The sequence below is a fragment of the Falco rusticolus genome, chromosome 10 (assembly GCF_015220075.1).
Source record: "Falco rusticolus isolate bFalRus1 chromosome 10, bFalRus1.pri, whole genome shotgun sequence".
NCBI classification, from domain to species: Eukaryota; Metazoa; Chordata; class Aves; order Falconiformes; family Falconidae; genus Falco; species Falco rusticolus.
Genome location: NC_051196.1, coordinates 11,613,450 through 11,632,447, shown reverse-complemented (window position 1 = coordinate 11,632,447; position 18,998 = coordinate 11,613,450). Strand labels below are relative to the sequence as shown.

The window sequence follows — 18,998 nt, the reverse complement described above, 5'->3', positions numbered from 1 at the left end:
GGTAACATTTCATATTTGTTTACTTCATTTACACGAAATTCAGTGTTTCATGGGTAGGAAGTGAGCTGAGTGGAACATGCATTGATGCTTTGATGCATCTAGAAGACCTTTGTGCAGGGTGTTGCTGTTAAAATGGGGAATGAAAGAGGAAACAACTAACAACCATGTAATTCACTATGCTTTCAAAGGAGAAAATGAAGGCATTTGTTTTTTGGAAAAAATCTGTACTATTGTCTCAAAAATTTCCAAGAACTTGTCAAATTTATTTACCCCTCTGACAGAAACTGCAGAAGATGTGGACTTTCAAAAAAAAAAAAAAAAAAGGCGAGGGGGGGGTGGTGGTGCAAAATATGTAATTTCCAAGATTGCTTCCACTTTTGAACCTCTTTCTGCTGTAAATAGCTGTTACAGGGGGTGCTGCTGTGGGTGAGGGGGGACCTGTAAGCCCAATTCATGGTCTTCTGATCACGATCAGACATGCGGGCAGATGCTGCTTCTTTCGGGATGTGGAATGTGGCTTTGGACCACATCTTCAGTCACTTAGGATGAAGTAGGGGCTTGAATGGTGCAAAGTGCTGCCTGTGTCCTGATTCTTTCCTCAAATTAACTTGTGATTTGTCATGATGGCAGCAGCCCAGACTGTTAATTAATGTGTGCCAACGGGCTTGCATAGCTGTGAGCCTCTGACTTCTGTACAGAGAGCGGTAGCAGTGTAAAGCTCATTCTCATGATTACGAGGATTTTATTATTTTTTTCCCCAGAATAATACAGAGTCTCATTTGAAAAGAAAAGACCTTCTTTCCCCCGCTGCCCTGCAGCCATCTTACCGTATAGGAAACCCAGGCAGCTGAAGGCGGTTCAGTACGGTGCACAGAGTGCCTGCCTTCATGGAGCTTGTTGGCTCGGCTCTGCTCAGTTCAGAGAGCCAAGTCCTTAGGACAACACATTCCTGTCACTTGACTCTTGCTGTTGTAGAGCCAGGGCCATCATGGCTCAACCTCCAGATACTGCCGGACGGTGCAAGTAAACAGCAGTGTCACCAACGACGACCACCTTCCAAGGTGCTGTGCTTCATGCAAAGGACTGCGTGGATTAGGGGATGATCATGATGCCTATGAGACTTTCTGCTTGCTTTACAAGTTAATACTGAGTTTAAAAGACATCTAGTTAAAGACAGACATATTCAAGTTTGCTGGAAGCATCGGTTAATAACTCGTCTAGCAACTTGTCTGATCCTCGTGGTGGAAGAGGAGTTGTCACCTCCTCTGCACCAGCAGGAATTACCTTCAATCAGGCTTGTCATTGTGCTCGAGCAGGTCTGGAAAACTTCAGAGAAATTTGATTCAGGATTTTCCTCGGTGCACATGAGTACAGCAGTTGTAGGAGATGGCTCCCAAGGAAATTCCTTTCCTCCTGCTATGTATGTGTCACCAAGTGAACGAACAGGCACGGGCTTTGTGCTGCATTTCCCTCTGTCCTTCTGGTACGTGGCAACCAACACGCTAACCCTTGGAAGGAAGCTCTTGGTTATTATATTCATTTGTGATTATAACCAGTAACAGCTGTACTTCTTAGTGAAAAAGAGCTGTGTCTTCTGAGCTTTAATACTCGTTAAAAACAGGCACAGGTGCTTAACTGCTAAATTTTTCAATTAATGCTTTGTATTTTCCCCCATATTCTAAGACCTTTATAGTATGCTTAGAAAACAACTAAATGATCCAGAAACATTTCTGGTCAGAGTGGGATTCTTTTTACTCCCTGATGTAGGAAATTATGGAGGATACCAAAAGTTGGCAGCATTGCATTTAGTTCTTCCCCACTTTGGTCTGTCACTTATTTTTCAGCAGAAGCCTCACAGGTACCTTTCCTCTCTGCAGCCCATCAGTTTTTCTCCTTAGGTACTCCAAGCTTTCAAGCTACCTTCCATAGAATTAATCTTCTCATCTCCCAGTTCCTGGTTCATTGTATTTCACTGCTGTCTTCTCTTGATACTTCTTGTTTTTTTTCTTCCATTCTCTCATTCCCTGGCTGCTCCACCTTTTCCAGGGGCTGCTCCACACCAGCAGCCCCTCTGTGGAAGCGTGTGGTGTGGGACCCTGCCCCATGCCCTTCAGCCCAGGCTGCTAGAATCTGTACTCCCTCCATCCTGACCTGCAACAAGCTCAGTTTTCAGTTATTGCCAATTACTATTCCCACTTGTCTTTCTTGAAGGTGTTTTTTTAATTTTTAAAGCAGTATTACTTGTGGGGTAACTCCCCCCTTGTACAATGAGTTAACATGACATGCACAGTAGTTAACGTGTTATGATGTGTTTTTCAACAGGTTTCTTTCAAAGCCTTGAATCTTAACTATTTCAGGTAGTACTTTGATCATCAACTATAAGAAAGGTAACGCAGAATGCATAGTAAGTCATCTTCTAAAATAGATGCATGTCAATCATTTCAGTGGAAAAGAGCATCTGACCATTTCAGGCATAAAGCTAGTCTGTGCCCATTGCGTTCAGGAGCAGTATTTCTCAGGTGAGGACAGTGTCCTTTGCTGGATGCCTAGAAGTTGTACATACACTCCATTTCCAAGTGGAACATCTCCTTGAAATGCAGGTGTGTCAGACGTGTAAAAAAACTGATACACTGGAAGCAGCAAGTGGGAAGGATTTTTATCTAGTTGCTTAATGAGAATATGCAAAAAAACCCCATCAAACTTCTGTACGTGAGCAAAGCACTCCTACTAATTTTCCTGTTTTAGAACGACAATATTACATTTGGGATTTGAGTGGGTTGAGGAGGTGATGACAGCCATTCTCCCCAGCTCTTCGTTTCTGTGACCAAACTTTAAAACTTTGCTTATATAGGTCACTTCAGAGGTTTATGTATGGCTTTCTCTGAGAGACAGAGAGAACAGTATCAAGCACTCAGTGTTGGGTTTCTTCCCTATGTAAGATGTAGTTGTTGAACTACGGTGCTCTGAGGGTTGTTCGTTTTGCCATTCTAAAAATGAAATCACAGGCTTTTAACTGTGGATCACATTTTGAAAATTGGAGGTAAATTATTTCCCATGTTTTTTGTTTATTTTTTTTTTTTCTTCCTCAGATTCGTTACATTTCACAGACTCAAGGTTTGCCAGGAGAGCAGTTGTTAAGCATGGGAACGAAAACTGCAAGGTTTTTCTGTAGAGAAACGGATGCACCGTATTCTAGCTGGAGATTAAAGGTAAACAGTATAATGTAGTAGAAAACGTATTATTTTGCGAGCAGAGAAACCAGGGGCCAAGATTCACTACAATACCATTGCTTCCTTTCTGCATCTCCAGTGTTTTTTATCAGTCCCTGCTCTGTATCCCTTCCAATTGTCCCGTTCCCCAAAAGCAGTGCTCCAAGCTCATGCCCGCCTTCCCCCCGCCGGCTGGCGCAGCTGCTGGGCTGCACCGTGGCCAGTGCTGGCTGCGAGTTGCAGAAAAGAAGTTTCCTATCTCCAGAGGTACTAAATGAGGTGTGGTGGTTGGTTTTTTTTTAATGGTTTTTTTTTTGTTTGTTTCCTTGCTCAGTTACTACTTTTCACTTCACTTTAGAGAATTTGACTCTGAGACCCAAACTGCTCTATCAAAACTGGCTTCAGGAGTTCCTAGGAGGGAAAGGAGATTAAGATAGAACGTGACTGTATACAGCTTGTTTTGTTCATTCAGATCTTCTGCTAAAACAGACTTTGGCTGAAAGCTGCAATACAACGAAAGCAGGCAATTTTTTTTTTTTTTTTTAAAAAAGTAGTTTTATGGGCTGCAACACCTTGCTTCCCTCTAAGCAACGTTATTGTATGGTAACCATAGGCAGAGCTTAAACTTCCTATGCAAATATATTTTTTTTGATTTTTCTTTAAATTGTCTTCCTGGTGCATCTTCACCAAATTTACGGCAGACTCGGGGAGTCGGGAAGCAACTACAGTTGGCATAAAACTTGTGCAGGAACGAACAGCTGAGGAGCTCAAAGCACAACTTGCGTAACCCTCCCCAGTTACTTGGTAAATCCCCGGCGCGCGTGGTGCTGAGCAGCCGGGGCCAGTGCTGCCCTGCTGTAGGGCTGCGGGGTTGGGTTATGTAAGGATTCTCCAATTACACCGTCCTGATTATTCCAGTATTCTGGGTTTTCGGGCAGTTGATCATTAGGTGACAGTTTACATCTGGCTTCTCTGTATCGGAGAACATGAACGAGTTCTCGATGCAAACAGCCCTCCCCGTTTTCAGAAGCTGTTACCATGCAGAGGTTCATTCTCTGGCATCAGACTGCTGTTTTGGGGGAAGAAAGGAGTTTTGGTATGGACCTTTTGTCATTACAATTTTTCTCAAAGTTAATTTTGGAAACTTTTCTGTAATCTGTATCTTTAAAAGTGTTTTTTCCCCTGTAGTCCTGCTTTGCCTCATGCCACACCAGCCTACTGGTGCTGTCTGTGTTGAAGATGGAAAATTGTAACAGGAGGTGGTATTCCAGCTCATAAGTCACTGATGGGTGATCACATTCATTCTCTAGGATTTAATTGTGTATTTTGTATTGCAATATTTAAAATATGCCAGCTGTTGTGTACGTGGAGGAATAAAAGTATGAAAATAACAAAAGTGAAAGCAAAGAGAAATCCAACAGAGACAGCCTGCATTTTGTTTCCTTTTTTTACAGCAGTGTTGCTGCTGTTTGGAGTTAAATGTCTGAGTTTGAGGAAATGAGTGAAATACAAGTAATAGAAAACCTGTGATACATAAACATATAAGCATGTGAGAGAGTTTCATTAAACAACTCTTTGCTAGGCTTGTAATCCAGTACTGTGCTCAGTCAGACGTGAGATTTAGTAGGTTTTGTATTTTGGTTTAGAAAATGGAAGTAGTCTGCAAAGCAGCATACAAATATACAATTGCAATTTTTAATATTCTTTTTTAAAACAGGGGTTTTAGGCCAATAAATATGTAAGGTTACTTTGTAGTTCTGAGTGATCTTTATTGTCAACTTCTAAACTCAGCTTTCCTTTTCTTTTTTTTGAGACATTGGAAGAGCACGAGGCAGAGACAGGTATGAAGTCTAAAGAGGCCAGGAAGTATATTTTCAACAGTTTGGATGATATAGCGCACGTGAGTATTAAAGCACTCTTCATTTGCAAAAGGAACGTGTGGGAATGACTGGTGATTTCAGTAGTTTTGAAATAAACATCTTTTAGAATATTATTTATCATGTGTCAGTCATATCCATTCTTCTCTGTATATGTTGCTCTGAGGAAAATGTCTAGCTGCGTCAGCCCTTTGTGCTTCCTCTAAAGATCTTCCTTTGTCATTGCTTGTGCATGACAAGTTACGTATTTGTCCATGTGGTGGGAGAACCCTTTAATTTTCTGTATAATGCATACTTTCTCTTTTACCTTATCTGCCATTCTGGGTAAAAAAAGAACACGTGGATCCTGCTATCTTAACTATACAATTTCCAGTATAATTCTGCTGTCTTAACAATATAATTCTCAGTATAATTCTTTTTTTTTTCCTTTTTTTTAAACACGACTGTTTCCTCACTTTTCTTTATAACTCCCTAGTCAATAACAAAACGAAATTTTTCATTCTCTTCCATATCCTAAAAAAAGAATCAAATCTTTTTGCAAGATTGGCATTAATACCTGTTTGAAATTGTGTTTTGAAGATAACTTCTGTAGTTTAAATTAGTCCATATAAAGATCTTTATCCCAAATTTTACTACTTAAATTCCAAGTCCCAAACTGGAATAAAGCTTTCAGGGGATTTTAGCTGGGGAGGGTGCAAGGGGGGAGTAGTGTGTGTGCAGAAAAAAGTCACCGATTCCAGGCCAACCGTACTGGGATAAGCTAGCAAATTCATCATGCCTCACATGATAAAATCATTGAATATTACTATTTTATAGCAGAAAGCAGTATTGGAAAGAGTTAAACTAATATGCGTGTCTACTGCCTGACTGTTCTGTTCAATGCCAGGTGAACATGGTGATGGATTTGGAGGGAAGTGACCTGTTGGCAGAGAAGGCAGATAGGAGGGAATTTGTCAGTCTGTTGAAGAAAATGTTGCTCATCGATGCTGATTTACGAATCACTCCAGCTGAGACCCTGAACCATTCTTTCGTTACCATGAAGCACCTCCTTGATTTTCCTCATAGCAACCAGTATGTAACACACAAAAACATAGTTATTTTTTTTAAATCTCTGTTGTAGTGATTCGTGTGTATAATAGTGTTGTTTCTTCTGCTATCAGACAGAAGGATCTTTTGGCATTTTTGTAACATCTTAGTTTTTTCAAGTGCTTGCAATATTAGATACATCTGTTTGGTCAAGGAAACTGAACATCTGTGTGTTTTTCTGAAAAGTAATGTCTAGAGCAAGAGATTTCTGAGTTACTGTTTTTATACTTGGCTGTTAAAATTCCAGCAGTGCAGAAATTTGGGCTTGATTTTTGGAAGTATGAAGAGCCTTAGTTTCTGTCGGTCACCGACAGCTAGGGTAGGCATTCCCTCTTGAGTTGAACATCTGGGACATCTTTTGTGCATTGGTTAATGTGGAATATATTGAATGTTTTCTTGGAGTTCTGGACTTGTGTATTTCACTGTGGATTTCCTAAGGGGCAAACATTTCACTGAAAGAAAGAGCTTTCCATCCATTTAGTTTACTATCCCTCCTGCTTGTATGCAGTTGTTAGAAAATGATGTTAGTTGCAAGGAGCAGGAAACAGGATTTTTTTTTTTTTTTTTGTATTTTAAAATGTGCATTACAAAGGCTTGATGTGAAAATATTAATAGTAGGAGTTTTTCTACTTCTGTGTATGATGCCATCCTGTGAAACCAGGAGATGTGGGCTTTGGGCTTTTTTATCTTATTCTGGGGAATTGTTTTATTCATTGAACAACATGAAATTCTAATTAAAGCAATTTATTTTCTGGTTTTGATAGAGTGAAGTCCTGTTTTCATATCATGGATATTTGCAAATGCAGATCAAATTTGTATGACTTAAGTAATCGCAATAAAACATCACTTATGAGACCAGTTGCCTCAGGCAATGCAGCTAACCTGACCGCGAGCTTTACCAAAATTGGTCCAGTAAGAAGTCAGGTAAATTTTTTTTTTTTCTTTTTAAAATTATAAATTCAGTTAATGCAGTTTCTCTAATTAATTTCATAACTGAAGAAAAGTGCATCCACTAAGTGACAAAATCTTCTGCCTTTTACTGTCATTTTCCCCCCAGTGTTTTCTGAAACAAACCGTTTAGAATTCAGCAAGTTTCAAAATTTAAGTTCCAAACCGGGACTGCCGCAGCAAGCCTTGCTGTATCCCAGTGCCCTCCAGTGGCCAAACGGGACCGCTTCCTCTGAAATGCATTTGAAATTGTAATTTTCCTAAATTCTTGCCGTTGTTCGTTATTTAAGCTGGAGGGAGAAGTGTGTGAGAGGTCCAGATTCACAGTTCTAACGTTGTCTGGATTAAATCTGTTCCCATAGGCATTAACTGCATCTGCCCATTCAGTTTTGCACCAAGGGATACCGCTGCAGGCAGGAAGTGCTCAGTTTGGTTGTGGTGATGTTTTCCAACAGGCATTGATTATATGTCCTCCAACTATTCAAGGTACGTTTAACTGTAATTGTTAACAGTTCCTAAAATAGGAACGTTACTGTCTGCCTGATAGCAGTATTTAATTTTCCTCATTATATCCATGTGAGCTATATATTTAAAAGAGCTTAATTGTGTCATTAAAAAATCAGCATGTTAGTCAGATCCAGATACATTGCTCCTATTTGAAAGAAATAGCAAATCAGCATCAGCAGAAAATCATTTAAGCAATACAGAGTCCATCTGCGTATACGGATATATATACACAGATACACATATTGAATAAAAGAGAGGGACACTATGTGAAAGCTGAAGCAAAAGAGTATTCCAAAATAAAGTTTGAGAGGAAACAAAGCTGAAGGGAGTATCAGCATTTTTTGGTGTTACATTCTTTTTTCTTTTTTGATGGTCATATGTAAGGGTTTGATTGATTGTTCTTTTTTGTAGTTTTGGTTGTTTTTTTCGGGTTTGGGGTTTTTTTTGGTTTGTTCTCCCTCACCGTTTTTTGCCCCAACTACATCCCAAGGGTATCCTAGGAAAAAGGATAAGAAAATACAACAGTTCTTTTGATAAATCTGCCTGGATAATAAAGTTGGTTTTTTTTCGTTAACTTCCAAACAAATAGTTAAGTAAACATCTGGAAATTTGGGGCTTCTTTTAAGGATGTAGCTGCCCTGTGTACACAGTGTCACATTTACTGTCCTGTGGTTATGATGAAACAGGACAGCTGGACAGAACTGCCGCAGCTTTCCGATGGCTGAAAAGCACATAACTAAATCTTTGAGAGTTTTTATTGCATCATGCTGCGAGGAGGAAAGGGCAGCTTGGCTGAACTCTCGTGTATTATAAAGGATGAGATTGATTTAAGCATACAATTTTGTATTTCTCGAAAGAAATAACTGGCTGAGGGTTCAGTTCTCGGAAACATTTGGAAGGCTGTGAGGTGGAGATGCTAGCACAGGAGTATTTCTGCAGTATAGATAACAACCAAATGAGCATATGCATCTCTAGAAGGGTACGTGGTAATACAGCTGACCCCTGTTTCCCTAAACAAATGCATTTGCATCATGAAAGGTAGGTAGTAGTATTTTTTGGAAAAGTCTTTAAAACTTCATTTAGATCTCGGAACATACCAAGCAAAACTTTTTCTGTTTATAATGGGCTGCTCGGGGAGGAGCTGATGAAAAAACAGCCTTTCTTACCCTAGCAATAGTCGTTTATGAGGAGGGGAAGATAGTTTATGTTGTTTGCTTATTAACTTAGCTTGGTTATAGCCTTCACCACCAAAGATGCAGTTTTTCAGTCTTGGTAATGTTCAGTGTCATGTTAAGATCAGATCTTGAAATGACGGTGTTTATAGGAAATAAGTTTTTTAAAGAATGAATTTCAAACTCCTACTTGGTTCTCCTTCTGCGTTTTAAAGTTCTAGAAGTCCCACTGGAGTCACTCTGGAAAAAAACCCAAAACACTTGTAAGCTAAACTTGCCCAGGAAGTCTTCATCTATTTAGATAAAGACAAATACCGCAGACTTCATCGGTAATGTTATTTGTGGCTGCTGCATCAATCTTGGGTTCCAGAGACTTAAGAAAGCTCCAGGTGTTCACCCTGCAGAGTGTCAGAGGCTGTATGAGCTAAATATATAGCTTCACCCAGGTTTCCTTCTGCAGACTTAGAATGGTTAGGTAATTTCTTACTTAATTTTATATATATACTTTACACAATTACATACTCCATATTTTAAAAACCCTACTGTTTTCATTATACTCAGATGAATAAAGAAAGTGATTATTGAAAAGGAAACAGTACGGGCAAATACTTTTATCTGTGATCTGTATACTGTATTCTTAGTATGCTGATAAATTTCTAAATGTAAATTCTACTACAGCTTGAATGAAGGGAATATATTGTTTTCATCACATAGGTTACAAGTTGAGTTGCTGGCACAGAGGGAAAGGGTTATTAATGGTATCTGGCACTGCTTCAAGGTTCCCTGCTCGGCTGCTCTGTTGAATATCTGAAGTGCTAACGCTCGCTACTTCTGGCAGAGTTAAGATGTTGCTGCTCTAGATGGATGTGTGGAAAAAAAAAAAGTCAATAGCTTTTCAGAATTAAAAGCTTTGGACTGCATGGTTATAACTTAGTATTGTGTTATCACATGAGATAATTACGTCAGATGAAGATACTCTTTCATCCTTTATTGTAAAGATTTTAAAAACACTCACACACGCTTTTAAACTTTAGTAGTTCTTTAGTAGTTACCTCTGAAACCCATTGCTTAGCCTTTGACTAAAGCACAAGATGCAAAGTGCAGTTGGAAGATGAAATTAGTGTATTTGTCTAGCCAGTATTTTCGTCTAGCATAGCTGTTCTGTTGCAATATCTGTTGAAAAAAATAATTCCTTTCTTATTTTAGTTGAACATGACTATGTAAAAAATTATCATTGGTAATAAACATTGCAGCATTGCTATACATCTCTTAGTTTCCTGTGGCAATAATGAAATCTGTACAGGGCACAAGATGCATCTTTGTCCTATTAGGCCGTTGTATATTGTAGTATTCCAACAGTGCTGTGGTTTACATTATTTTGATGAAGGGATGAATAGGATTATGGATTCTACCACAAATATTTGATGGCATACACAGAAAATTTTACATTGTTTCCTGCAAAGGAGATGGTAACAAATAGGGGTATTAGACATGTGGCATTGCCAGCTATAAAAGCTAAGAGGAACGGGTTTTAGCTAGCTGGAAATCCAGAGCACACGAGATGTGCAGGAGTCGATTGTGAGAAGCTTTGAAACTCTGGTCTGTTGACTTTTCTCTGCGTCCTTTCAAATACTTCTAATGTAGCTTGTGATAAAAGTAAATGCTTAGTTTTGCAGAACTTTCTGCCAAAGTCATTCTGCTTTCTAGTAGTCTGTGTCCAAAGAGCGGATATTGGCAGTTCTTTCTGGAAATTACAGCAGCAAATATTTGTGTAGATAAGTAATGGCGCACAAAATCTTTTAGGTGTTTTTAAAATTTGGCTTGAAGGTCTAAATTATGGAATTAGATCATAAACACATCAAGAAAAAATAGGAAAGCGTTATGAAATTATCCTTTGTTTTCATTTTACGCAGAAAATGTATGCAAGACTGGTGTGTTGCTTAAAGCTTGGGCATGTTTTTTTCTCCCTGCTAGGAATTCCTACAAACCATAGTAAACCCACCAGTTTCTCCCTGAGGGTGGATAATGCAGTTCCACTGGTGACCCAAGCCCACGCAATTCAGCCACTACAGATTCGAGCAGGGATCCTTTCTCAGGTTGGCTTACTTTCAAAGTAAAATCTTATTTGTTTTATTATTAGTTAGTAAATATTTTTGCCCTGTAGAGTTCTGTTGCAGTGCCTCTTCCGTTTTGCGCTGAGCTACAAGCGGCTAATTTAAGTTCAGCCGTTCCCTGTGTCACGAAATCTTCTCTGCTTCCCAACAGACGTGGTCGAATCAGACGCAGCAAATATTGGTTCCTGCGTGGCAGCAAGTAGCGCCGGTGGCAGCTCCTGCAACATCTCTGGCCTCTGATCCTGTGGCTGGCCCACAGAGGCTTGGAGACTGGGGGTAAGTCGGCAGATTTTTGTGCAGCACCTGAATGGTTTAACAGGATGATTTAACGAGAGCGATGGATGCTGATGCAGCTGACTTGCAATATAAAACTTCCTTTACTTTTCCTCAGGAAGATGATTACCCAGGGCACCCATTACAATTCAGTGATACCGCACCCGCTTTTAACACATCAGATAACCCTGTCTGCCCCTCAGCCGATCAGCGTGGGCATTGCACATGTTGTCTGGCCTCAGCCTGCAGCTACCAAGAGGAACAAACTGTGTCAGAACAGGTTGGTAGAATACTTCTAATATTCAAATAGAGTGTGTCTGCAGTTGCTGTTCAGTGGGCAGGGGAATAGCCTGTAAAAGTGGCATGTTTGTTAGTAACACTTGTACTTAAACAATCTTTTGGGAAAATTTATCCTCTCTGCCCTAAGTTTTCAATGTTACTTTGGTAACACATACTAGATGGAAAAAATATTTACAATAGTTAAGAGGTTTTAGTTCCTGTTGGTTAGTATGTGCCCATCATGATAACAAAGTTCTCTTTATAGCCTTTGGGAAGGTATAAGAGTGTATTGAGGTTGCTCTAATGAGATTTTCCTAAGTTTACGTGCATGAGGATCTATCGGGTTTAGGCAACTAAAAATAAAGAGATCCTACATAACAGGGTTGCAGTATGCCTTACCATCGTCTTAAGAATAGACTTGCTTTCACTGGTAGCCAAAAATACTTTAGCTGCTTGGTAGAGAAACTGTGGCCCACTGCCATACAAAGTATTTGCAAAGGTGTGGGACGCTTGATAAAGGGGAAAGCCAGGGTTGCGAAAGGTGATGTCAGCAGTCGCGTATTAAGCAAGGATTTAATCTGGAGGCTACCAGCTTTTGTTCTCGGGGAGGATCTTTGCAGGAAGTCTGGCCAGGTTTTGTTTGCTTGGGTTTTCTTTGCACAAATGAGATTTTAGTTTCCTTTTTTCCTTTATAAGAAAATGGGATTTTCAATCTATTGTATTCAGTGTTGTTGAAAATTTTAGTCTTAGATACTATGTATTTTGGATTTTGTTAATTAATGTCTGAAATCATCTATGCCGAGTGTTTATGACTGTGTTTACTCTTTTATGTTTTTCTTCGTATTCATTTAGGACGTTGGTGTTTTACCCTGTATCGCTTGCTTTGGTTTTGTTGAAAATAGTAGTTTTCAGGTCTGCTGGTAGAGAGTCGCTAAATGTCAAACGGTGTGTTTTCTTCACAGGAGCAATGTGTTACAGAATACCAATATCCAAAATACAACCTTTCTATCTCCAAAGATACTTAACCTGAAGGCTGTAAAGAGAATAAGTTGTATAGAAGCACAGGACAATCTTAACTCAGAAGGACAGGAAAGTAACTGTTGCGAAGCATCGGTCAGGCTGGACCCTGATTCATCTCTTTCAACCAAACAACGCCAGGCAATCTTCATTGCCGGTTCCCCTAGCCCAGCAGTCAGCGTGATCACCATCAGCAGTGACACAGATGAAGATGACATAGGACAAACGCATTCCCTGAGAGAGTAAGAATCGGTGTTTACTTATATCAAGGTTTTACTTAAACATAGCTGTCTTAGCGTAGCTAAGTGTTTGTTGAATCTGAGTCAAAAAAAGACAAATGCCTTTCTTATCAAATTTCACTAAGAAGTTAACTCTGTAGCAGTGTATTATTTGAAAGTGAAAAATACTTTAAAAAGTCTGCCTCATTAGCCTGTATACATTAGGCATTTCCAAAGCAGAATATTTTTAGGTCCAACATATTACTTTTTGTCTTTGTACTGTCATACCCTGTTTGTTTGTGAAGATGAGTCTTCTGGCTTTGTATAATCAATGTTACCATTCTAGCAGTAGCATCCAGTAGATAACATTACATATCTATGGATAAAAAATACTTCTCTAATGGTATGAAAAGATATGCATTGGGATATAAAAGCAGATACTGAGTATGGTCCCCCAAAGGATTTTTTTTTTTTTTCACAAAGCTATCAAAGCAGCGGCTATCTTTTTAAATGGGGACTTAAAAGTTTAATGTTTGTTCGAATTATTATTTTTTTTTTTTTTTTACTTCTAATGATTCTGAACTGGAGGAACTTGTATTTTAAGTTTAAACTTTGTCAGAAGTTTCAAGGTTCTGAACTGTTGTAGTAAAATCTTTCATCTACTTGGTTTAGTAATGACTTAGTAAAAAATTTATTCATTTAGTAGGTTTTAAAAAATGCTTATTTAGTCTAGAATTTCCGAAGGAACACTGAAAAGGTTTAAAGTCTGTTTTAGATGTAAAAGAAGCAGGGAATTGGGTATTAATGTACATTCAAGGGGCCTTATTCTAATATTTGACCCTTTTTTATTCTGTAATTACACCTAAGTTGGTGGTGTACGAAAGAACGAATGAGAGACGGTGTGTTTGCTCATTTTCTTTTTGTGTGTAGGTGTAAAGGTAGCCTGGACTGTGAAGCTTGCCAGAACACCCTGAACATCGACCGCGTGTGCTCCCTCAGCAGTCCGGACAGCACACTGAGTACCAGCTCCTCGGGACAGTCTAGTCCATCTCCTTGCAAGAGATCCAACAGGTAAAAAGTTGTGCTCCTTTCAATAAAAACATCCTGGTATATAGCAGACTCAGTTTATACTAAAAAATGCAAAAGTTCTGTTACGTTGCCATCTGCTGAGGCTAAATGATGTATTTAAAAATTAATTTACTGGCCTACAGTTGCACAGCATAGACTGTTCTTTTATCGTTCCTAACAGATCCGTCTAGCTAACACTGGAAGTTTTCATAATAGTGAATGAATGCTGTTTACATGGAAAATATAAACATGTTGCACACAACTTTCAAACAAAAATCTTCCAAGGCTGTAAAATCAAGCAAGCCACAGTAGGATGTGACAGAAAGTTACCAGATTAATTTTTGCACCCTCTTGTTCTCCCATTGTGTGTCTTGTGTTGTAAACTTTAATGACATTGATGCCTTTTTTTCTTCTATCAAACATAAGCCTCACTTATGTGAACACTGTTCGTATGAGCAGCTTTTAAATATTTTAATCTTCGCTGCTTGCTGTGTAGCTTAAGCCTTCATTTTTGCACATTAGTCAAAATTCACTCTTACAAAAATATTCAACGTAAAGCTGAACTGTTTTATGGCATTTTTTTTCTGCAGTACCTGAGAACTTCTGTGTGTCGCCATCAAATACAGACCTGTGACACAGTCAGAATTTCCCACTGGCTTGGGATGTTCTGGCTGGGACACCTGCCGATGGCTTTTCCTCTTATTTCAGTCCCTGCCCTTCTGGTGCTAATATGTTGAAATTTTAATTGTAGCTACTTGTGGCACTTCTACAAATCAGGTTCCTGGATATGAGTTCCTGAACCAAGAAATATTTGAGATATGTGGTTGCTGGTATTGGTGAGAAGTTTGGTTTAATATGATTTACCCAATATCCCATAGAAATTTTGTGACCTAGGGATGCAGTTAGTTTTTTTTCAAGCAACCTGAAGCTGCCATAGGCTTGACCAATTCTTTCATTTTTATTCTACAGTTCACTTCCTATTTTCTGTAGAATAGCTTTCTATATAGAAGACGGTGATTCAAACTCAGAGCAGTTTTGTTGTGCAAAATGAGTAAAATTTGAAGTCTTGATGAAAAAAAAAAAAAGGTTCGTTTCAAGTAATTAAAGATTCCATCACAACATGTATTGACAAGGCAATGGAACTGCTGGTCTGTGCAGGCAGTTTTATATGCTTTAAATTTTGGGCAGCCTGATTTAATGATACTTTTAATGGATAATTTATCTATATAAATTATTTTGTTAATATAAACACAATCCTTTTTCTATAAAAAAAAAAACCCAACAAAAAAAACCCCAAACCAACAAACCCAACCAAAACCAAAAACCACCCCAAAAACTTGTGCATGAACAGCTTTGACATCCATTTGGTATCCTGTAGGGCCTGAAATCTTTAGTGACCAAATCTCTGCGGCACTGGACACTGAATACACTGAAAGGTGGGGTGCGTTGTTATTCTTTGTGCTGTCCAGGGCTGGGAAGGTGTATTGTTAAGGACAAGACGTGTATCATACGGTGAGTGCTAGGACAAGAGGAAAAGTTTTGTTTACTCAAGATGCAGCTTGGTGTTATGCTTAATCCAGCCACATGGTTTTTTTGGGTGGATTAGTTTTCTATTAAGTTACTAAACTGATTCAACTCATTCTGCAGACACAACTGCTAGATCCAATAGCAGAAGTACAGTCATGTAGCACATGGATAGACTTTTCATTTTTTTGAGATTAACTTGATGTGGAAGATAATACCAGACAAATTTCTGCCATTTCTGAGACTTTGACGATATTAAAATAAAAAGTTGCTGGAGTTATAGAGATGGACCAAACCAGGTAGATTTCCCTCATCCTGTTTTCAAGTGTTTGTCACTTCTAACAGTAAAACAAGAAAATAACTAGACGCATTTGAGGAATTTAAATTCAAATGGGTAAATTTTAGTAAAGATTTAGGTAACAAGACATGTTTTATACTGGGAGGCATCAGGTATTCTTACCAGTTGATAGTTAACACTGTCAGTCCTGCTTATGCTTTTATTTAATATCAGAACATTCAAAACTTCAGACAAGTTTTTATAAAGACTGCTTGATTTTAGTGTTTTCACTGAATTGCAAGGAACTGACCTGTAATACAGTTCCCCTCTGTGAGTCAACTTTATGTCGATAGCAGAGGAGCACGTCAGATTCAGGTTTCACTAGCATTTAACTTACATTGTCGCACAATTAGTAACTTGAATCAAAAGTTAAGAATATAGAAATACAATTAATTGCTCAGTTGCTGGCACAGTTATCACTGTTTGTTACTTAATAAACTATTCAGAATTACCTAGCTCTCTTGACTGAGACTTCAGGTTTTTGTGCTGGTCCTCGTAGTGTCAAAGTACTTTTCATAAAAATATAGATGTTATAAATGGTTTTATTTGTATTGTCTTAATTTATTTACCATGCTATAAGGACATGTTACATTAGCTATAAAATCACCAAAGGACTTAACCATATGTTTAGGGGTTAGTGAATTCACTGCCGTTTCTTGCATGTGTTGAATGTGTATTCCACCAGGTTTTGATATAAACTGGGGTTTTCATGTTTTTCTAGCTGATAGAAATTCTTAATTCTCATGTCCATCCTCCCTAACTGGGAACTTTGGTGGCATCTACACTTAATTATTCATCACCCCCATACCATTCATTTTAGGTCCGTTCAGTGAAGGATGCATCAAGCCATCTATATAATCCATACCTGGCACAGTCCCTGTTAGAGGACTAGTTAAATTTCTTTTTTGTTATTAGCGATGTGTCTGTGATGTACCTTTTGCTTGTGTAACAGTGAATACGTAAATGAGATGAATGTATTTGCTGGCTGTATACCTCATTGTAGATGAGTTTCCCAGGTTGTTTACTATTTGCTGCCTAAAAGTTAATTCGGTTTTGGTTCCACTGATTGAACTCTGGTCTTGCTTCTGGCAGCATTTACCATCTTCTCAGCCTTTTCTTCTTCGGATATGAGCATGGAGCTTCAATAAATGTTAGCAAAGGCTATTATTATGATGATGATGAGCTGGTTTCTCCACTGCTCCCTTCCAGCTGCTTTGGTGAAAGCAGTGGTTGAATAAATGAGTTTGCACCACTTGGATTTCACAGAGCACAAATGCCAAAATAGCTGCTGTGTAAACAGAGGGTTGCATTTGTCTCTTTAATCTACAGCTGTAAAAAAAAAAAATTAAAAAAAAGTCTGTCGGTCACGTGCAGGCAGTTGTCTCTGGAGCAGCTTCAGAGAGACCCAGTTTTTCAGTAGATAAGGTCTAGTGTAGCTGCTGGTGGTTGATATGAGGATGAGAGGGAGCTCCTGCGGCTGTGCAGGCTGCTTCCTCAGCACGCTCTATCCCATCCTGACTTTCCCAGGCCCCAGGGATGGCTTTTTGCCGACTGTGGGATGTGGCTGATGTCTAGAAGGAAATTAGATTGGTATGTTCTCATTTCCTAGCATAGTAACCATCAAGAGACCTTTTATGTTTTGATTCAGGAAGAAACAAAATAACCTTTTATTTGACCGAATAATCTAAATTTTGGGTGGCTTGTAAGTACAAGATTATTTAAAAAGTAATCACAAAGTGGGTGCAAGTCGGGTTACACATCTAAGTCTTTATGTAGAAGTTATCTCCTTGCTCTGAGCCTTGCAATTTATGGATAGAATGAGTTCAAATATTGACCTGCCATCCAAATGTCTGTCTTCGTACAATTAAAATGTAACATTTTAATCCACCTTTGAGTAGCTTCACTTCCATAAATTTTGTGAGGTAATCTAATAAAACGCATCTGTTTTGTGAAAATGTATGTGTTTCCATGTAAATACTTTCTATTTTTTTGATAGTATGTCAGATGATGAACAGGAAAGTGGATGCGATACAGTGGATGGTTCCCCAGCCTCGGACTCTTCAGGACACGACAGCCCATTTGTGGAAAATAGCTTCGTAGCTAATACCAATAAAAATAAGGAAACAAGAGCATCCGTTAATCCTGAAGCCAAATCAGCTGTTTGCACTGTAGTGGTACCACCAATGAGGCTTGAAAACAGGTTACATCTCGATGAACAGATGGTGAATACAGGTAAGTTCAGGTGGATTTTTTCTTTCTATACCATCAGATAAGAATAGGAATTTGAATATTTATTCAATAGCCATGCATATGAAGATTTCGACCTACTTGTATAACTGCTCATCTGTAATAAATGCTTCTAAATTTTGGTATCTTTTGACTTTAATTAGTGGATTATTTGATTATTTCTTCCTGTATGCTGAAGCAAATGAAACTCTGTCTAACTTCTGTTAGAAGAGAACAGTGACAACAAAAACATAACATTGTTCATTTATATCTTGGAAGATGCTGCGTGCCAGCCACTGAAAAAGGGCCGGTCTGTCCTGGGAAGAATAAACCAGTCTTCTATTGTAGGAAACCGTCAGCAAAAACTGACATCAGCATTCCATCAGCAACATATAAACTTCAGTCAGGTATGTGTACTTACTCACATCTAAGTAGTATTTTTCTGTCTTGAGGTTCCAAACATGCTGAATGCTCACAATTTCAATTGCTGTCAATGGCAACTGCAGGTTTTCAGCAGCTTGATTACAGAAGTGTTCAAATCTTGAAAAATGGATTTCAACTTACTGGGCAAGTCATAAGTATCTTTCACTTTCGGTCATTTTCTTAAAGCAGCTGACTTTAGTTTTAAAAACGATAGAAAAGCCTCACTGGGGAAATTATCAGTGCCTACACAAAATCAAAGCAGGAAACAAAATGAAAAATACATTAGCAATTTTTTTTCCCTGCATCCCGATGCTAAAGTTCTCGTCGTGTGCGGTTAAAAAATATAGCTATATTTCAGCCTTGTTCTGTTAGCAGTGTGCATGAAAATGCTTGGAATTGGAGTATCCAAGGATGAGGTAGAGCTTAGCCAGCCCAACTGTTTCTTACCTTTGCTGCCAGGTAGTGAAGCTGCGGGGGGAAGAGGTTGTGATGGTAGTTCAACACAGTGTTGGCAGATACCCAAAACTGATTTAAAAGCTACTTTTATTGTTACCCAACAACACAGTAAATGTGTCTGCTGTGACTGAGAACTGAAGTTGACATATGACATCAAGTTTAAGCCCCTTTTAATTAATTAATTTAGAGCTGTAGCTGCGTCGAGCTTTTGGTTAGATACTTGGAGGTATATTTAATCTAAGAGCAGTACCTGTTTGTGTAAGT

General features: G+C 38.7%; 1 protein-coding gene across 4 annotated transcripts in view; it reads left to right on the top strand.

Moving 5' to 3' along the window:
- HIPK3 (homeodomain interacting protein kinase 3) overlaps positions 1 to 18,998 on the top strand; it is a 113,637-nt gene that overhangs the window by 89,697 nt on the left and 4,942 nt on the right. For all 4 annotated transcript variants that reach the window (XM_037403412.1, XM_037403410.1, XM_037403411.1 and 1 more), the window contains exons 4-15: positions 3,090 to 3,209; positions 5,023 to 5,109; positions 5,973 to 6,157; positions 6,937 to 7,096; positions 7,483 to 7,606; positions 10,774 to 10,895; positions 11,065 to 11,189; positions 11,305 to 11,466; positions 12,428 to 12,724; positions 13,631 to 13,771; positions 17,626 to 17,861; positions 18,135 to 18,262. In XM_037403412.1, coding sequence (XP_037259309.1) covers positions 3,090 to 3,209; positions 5,023 to 5,109; positions 5,973 to 6,157; positions 6,937 to 7,096; positions 7,483 to 7,606; positions 10,774 to 10,895; positions 11,065 to 11,189; positions 11,305 to 11,466; positions 12,428 to 12,724; positions 13,631 to 13,771; positions 17,626 to 17,861; positions 18,135 to 18,262 — 1,887 coding nt within the window. The remainder of the gene's footprint in view (positions 1 to 3,089; positions 3,210 to 5,022; positions 5,110 to 5,972; positions 6,158 to 6,936; positions 7,097 to 7,482; positions 7,607 to 10,773; positions 10,896 to 11,064; positions 11,190 to 11,304; positions 11,467 to 12,427; positions 12,725 to 13,630; positions 13,772 to 17,625; positions 17,862 to 18,134; positions 18,263 to 18,998) is intronic.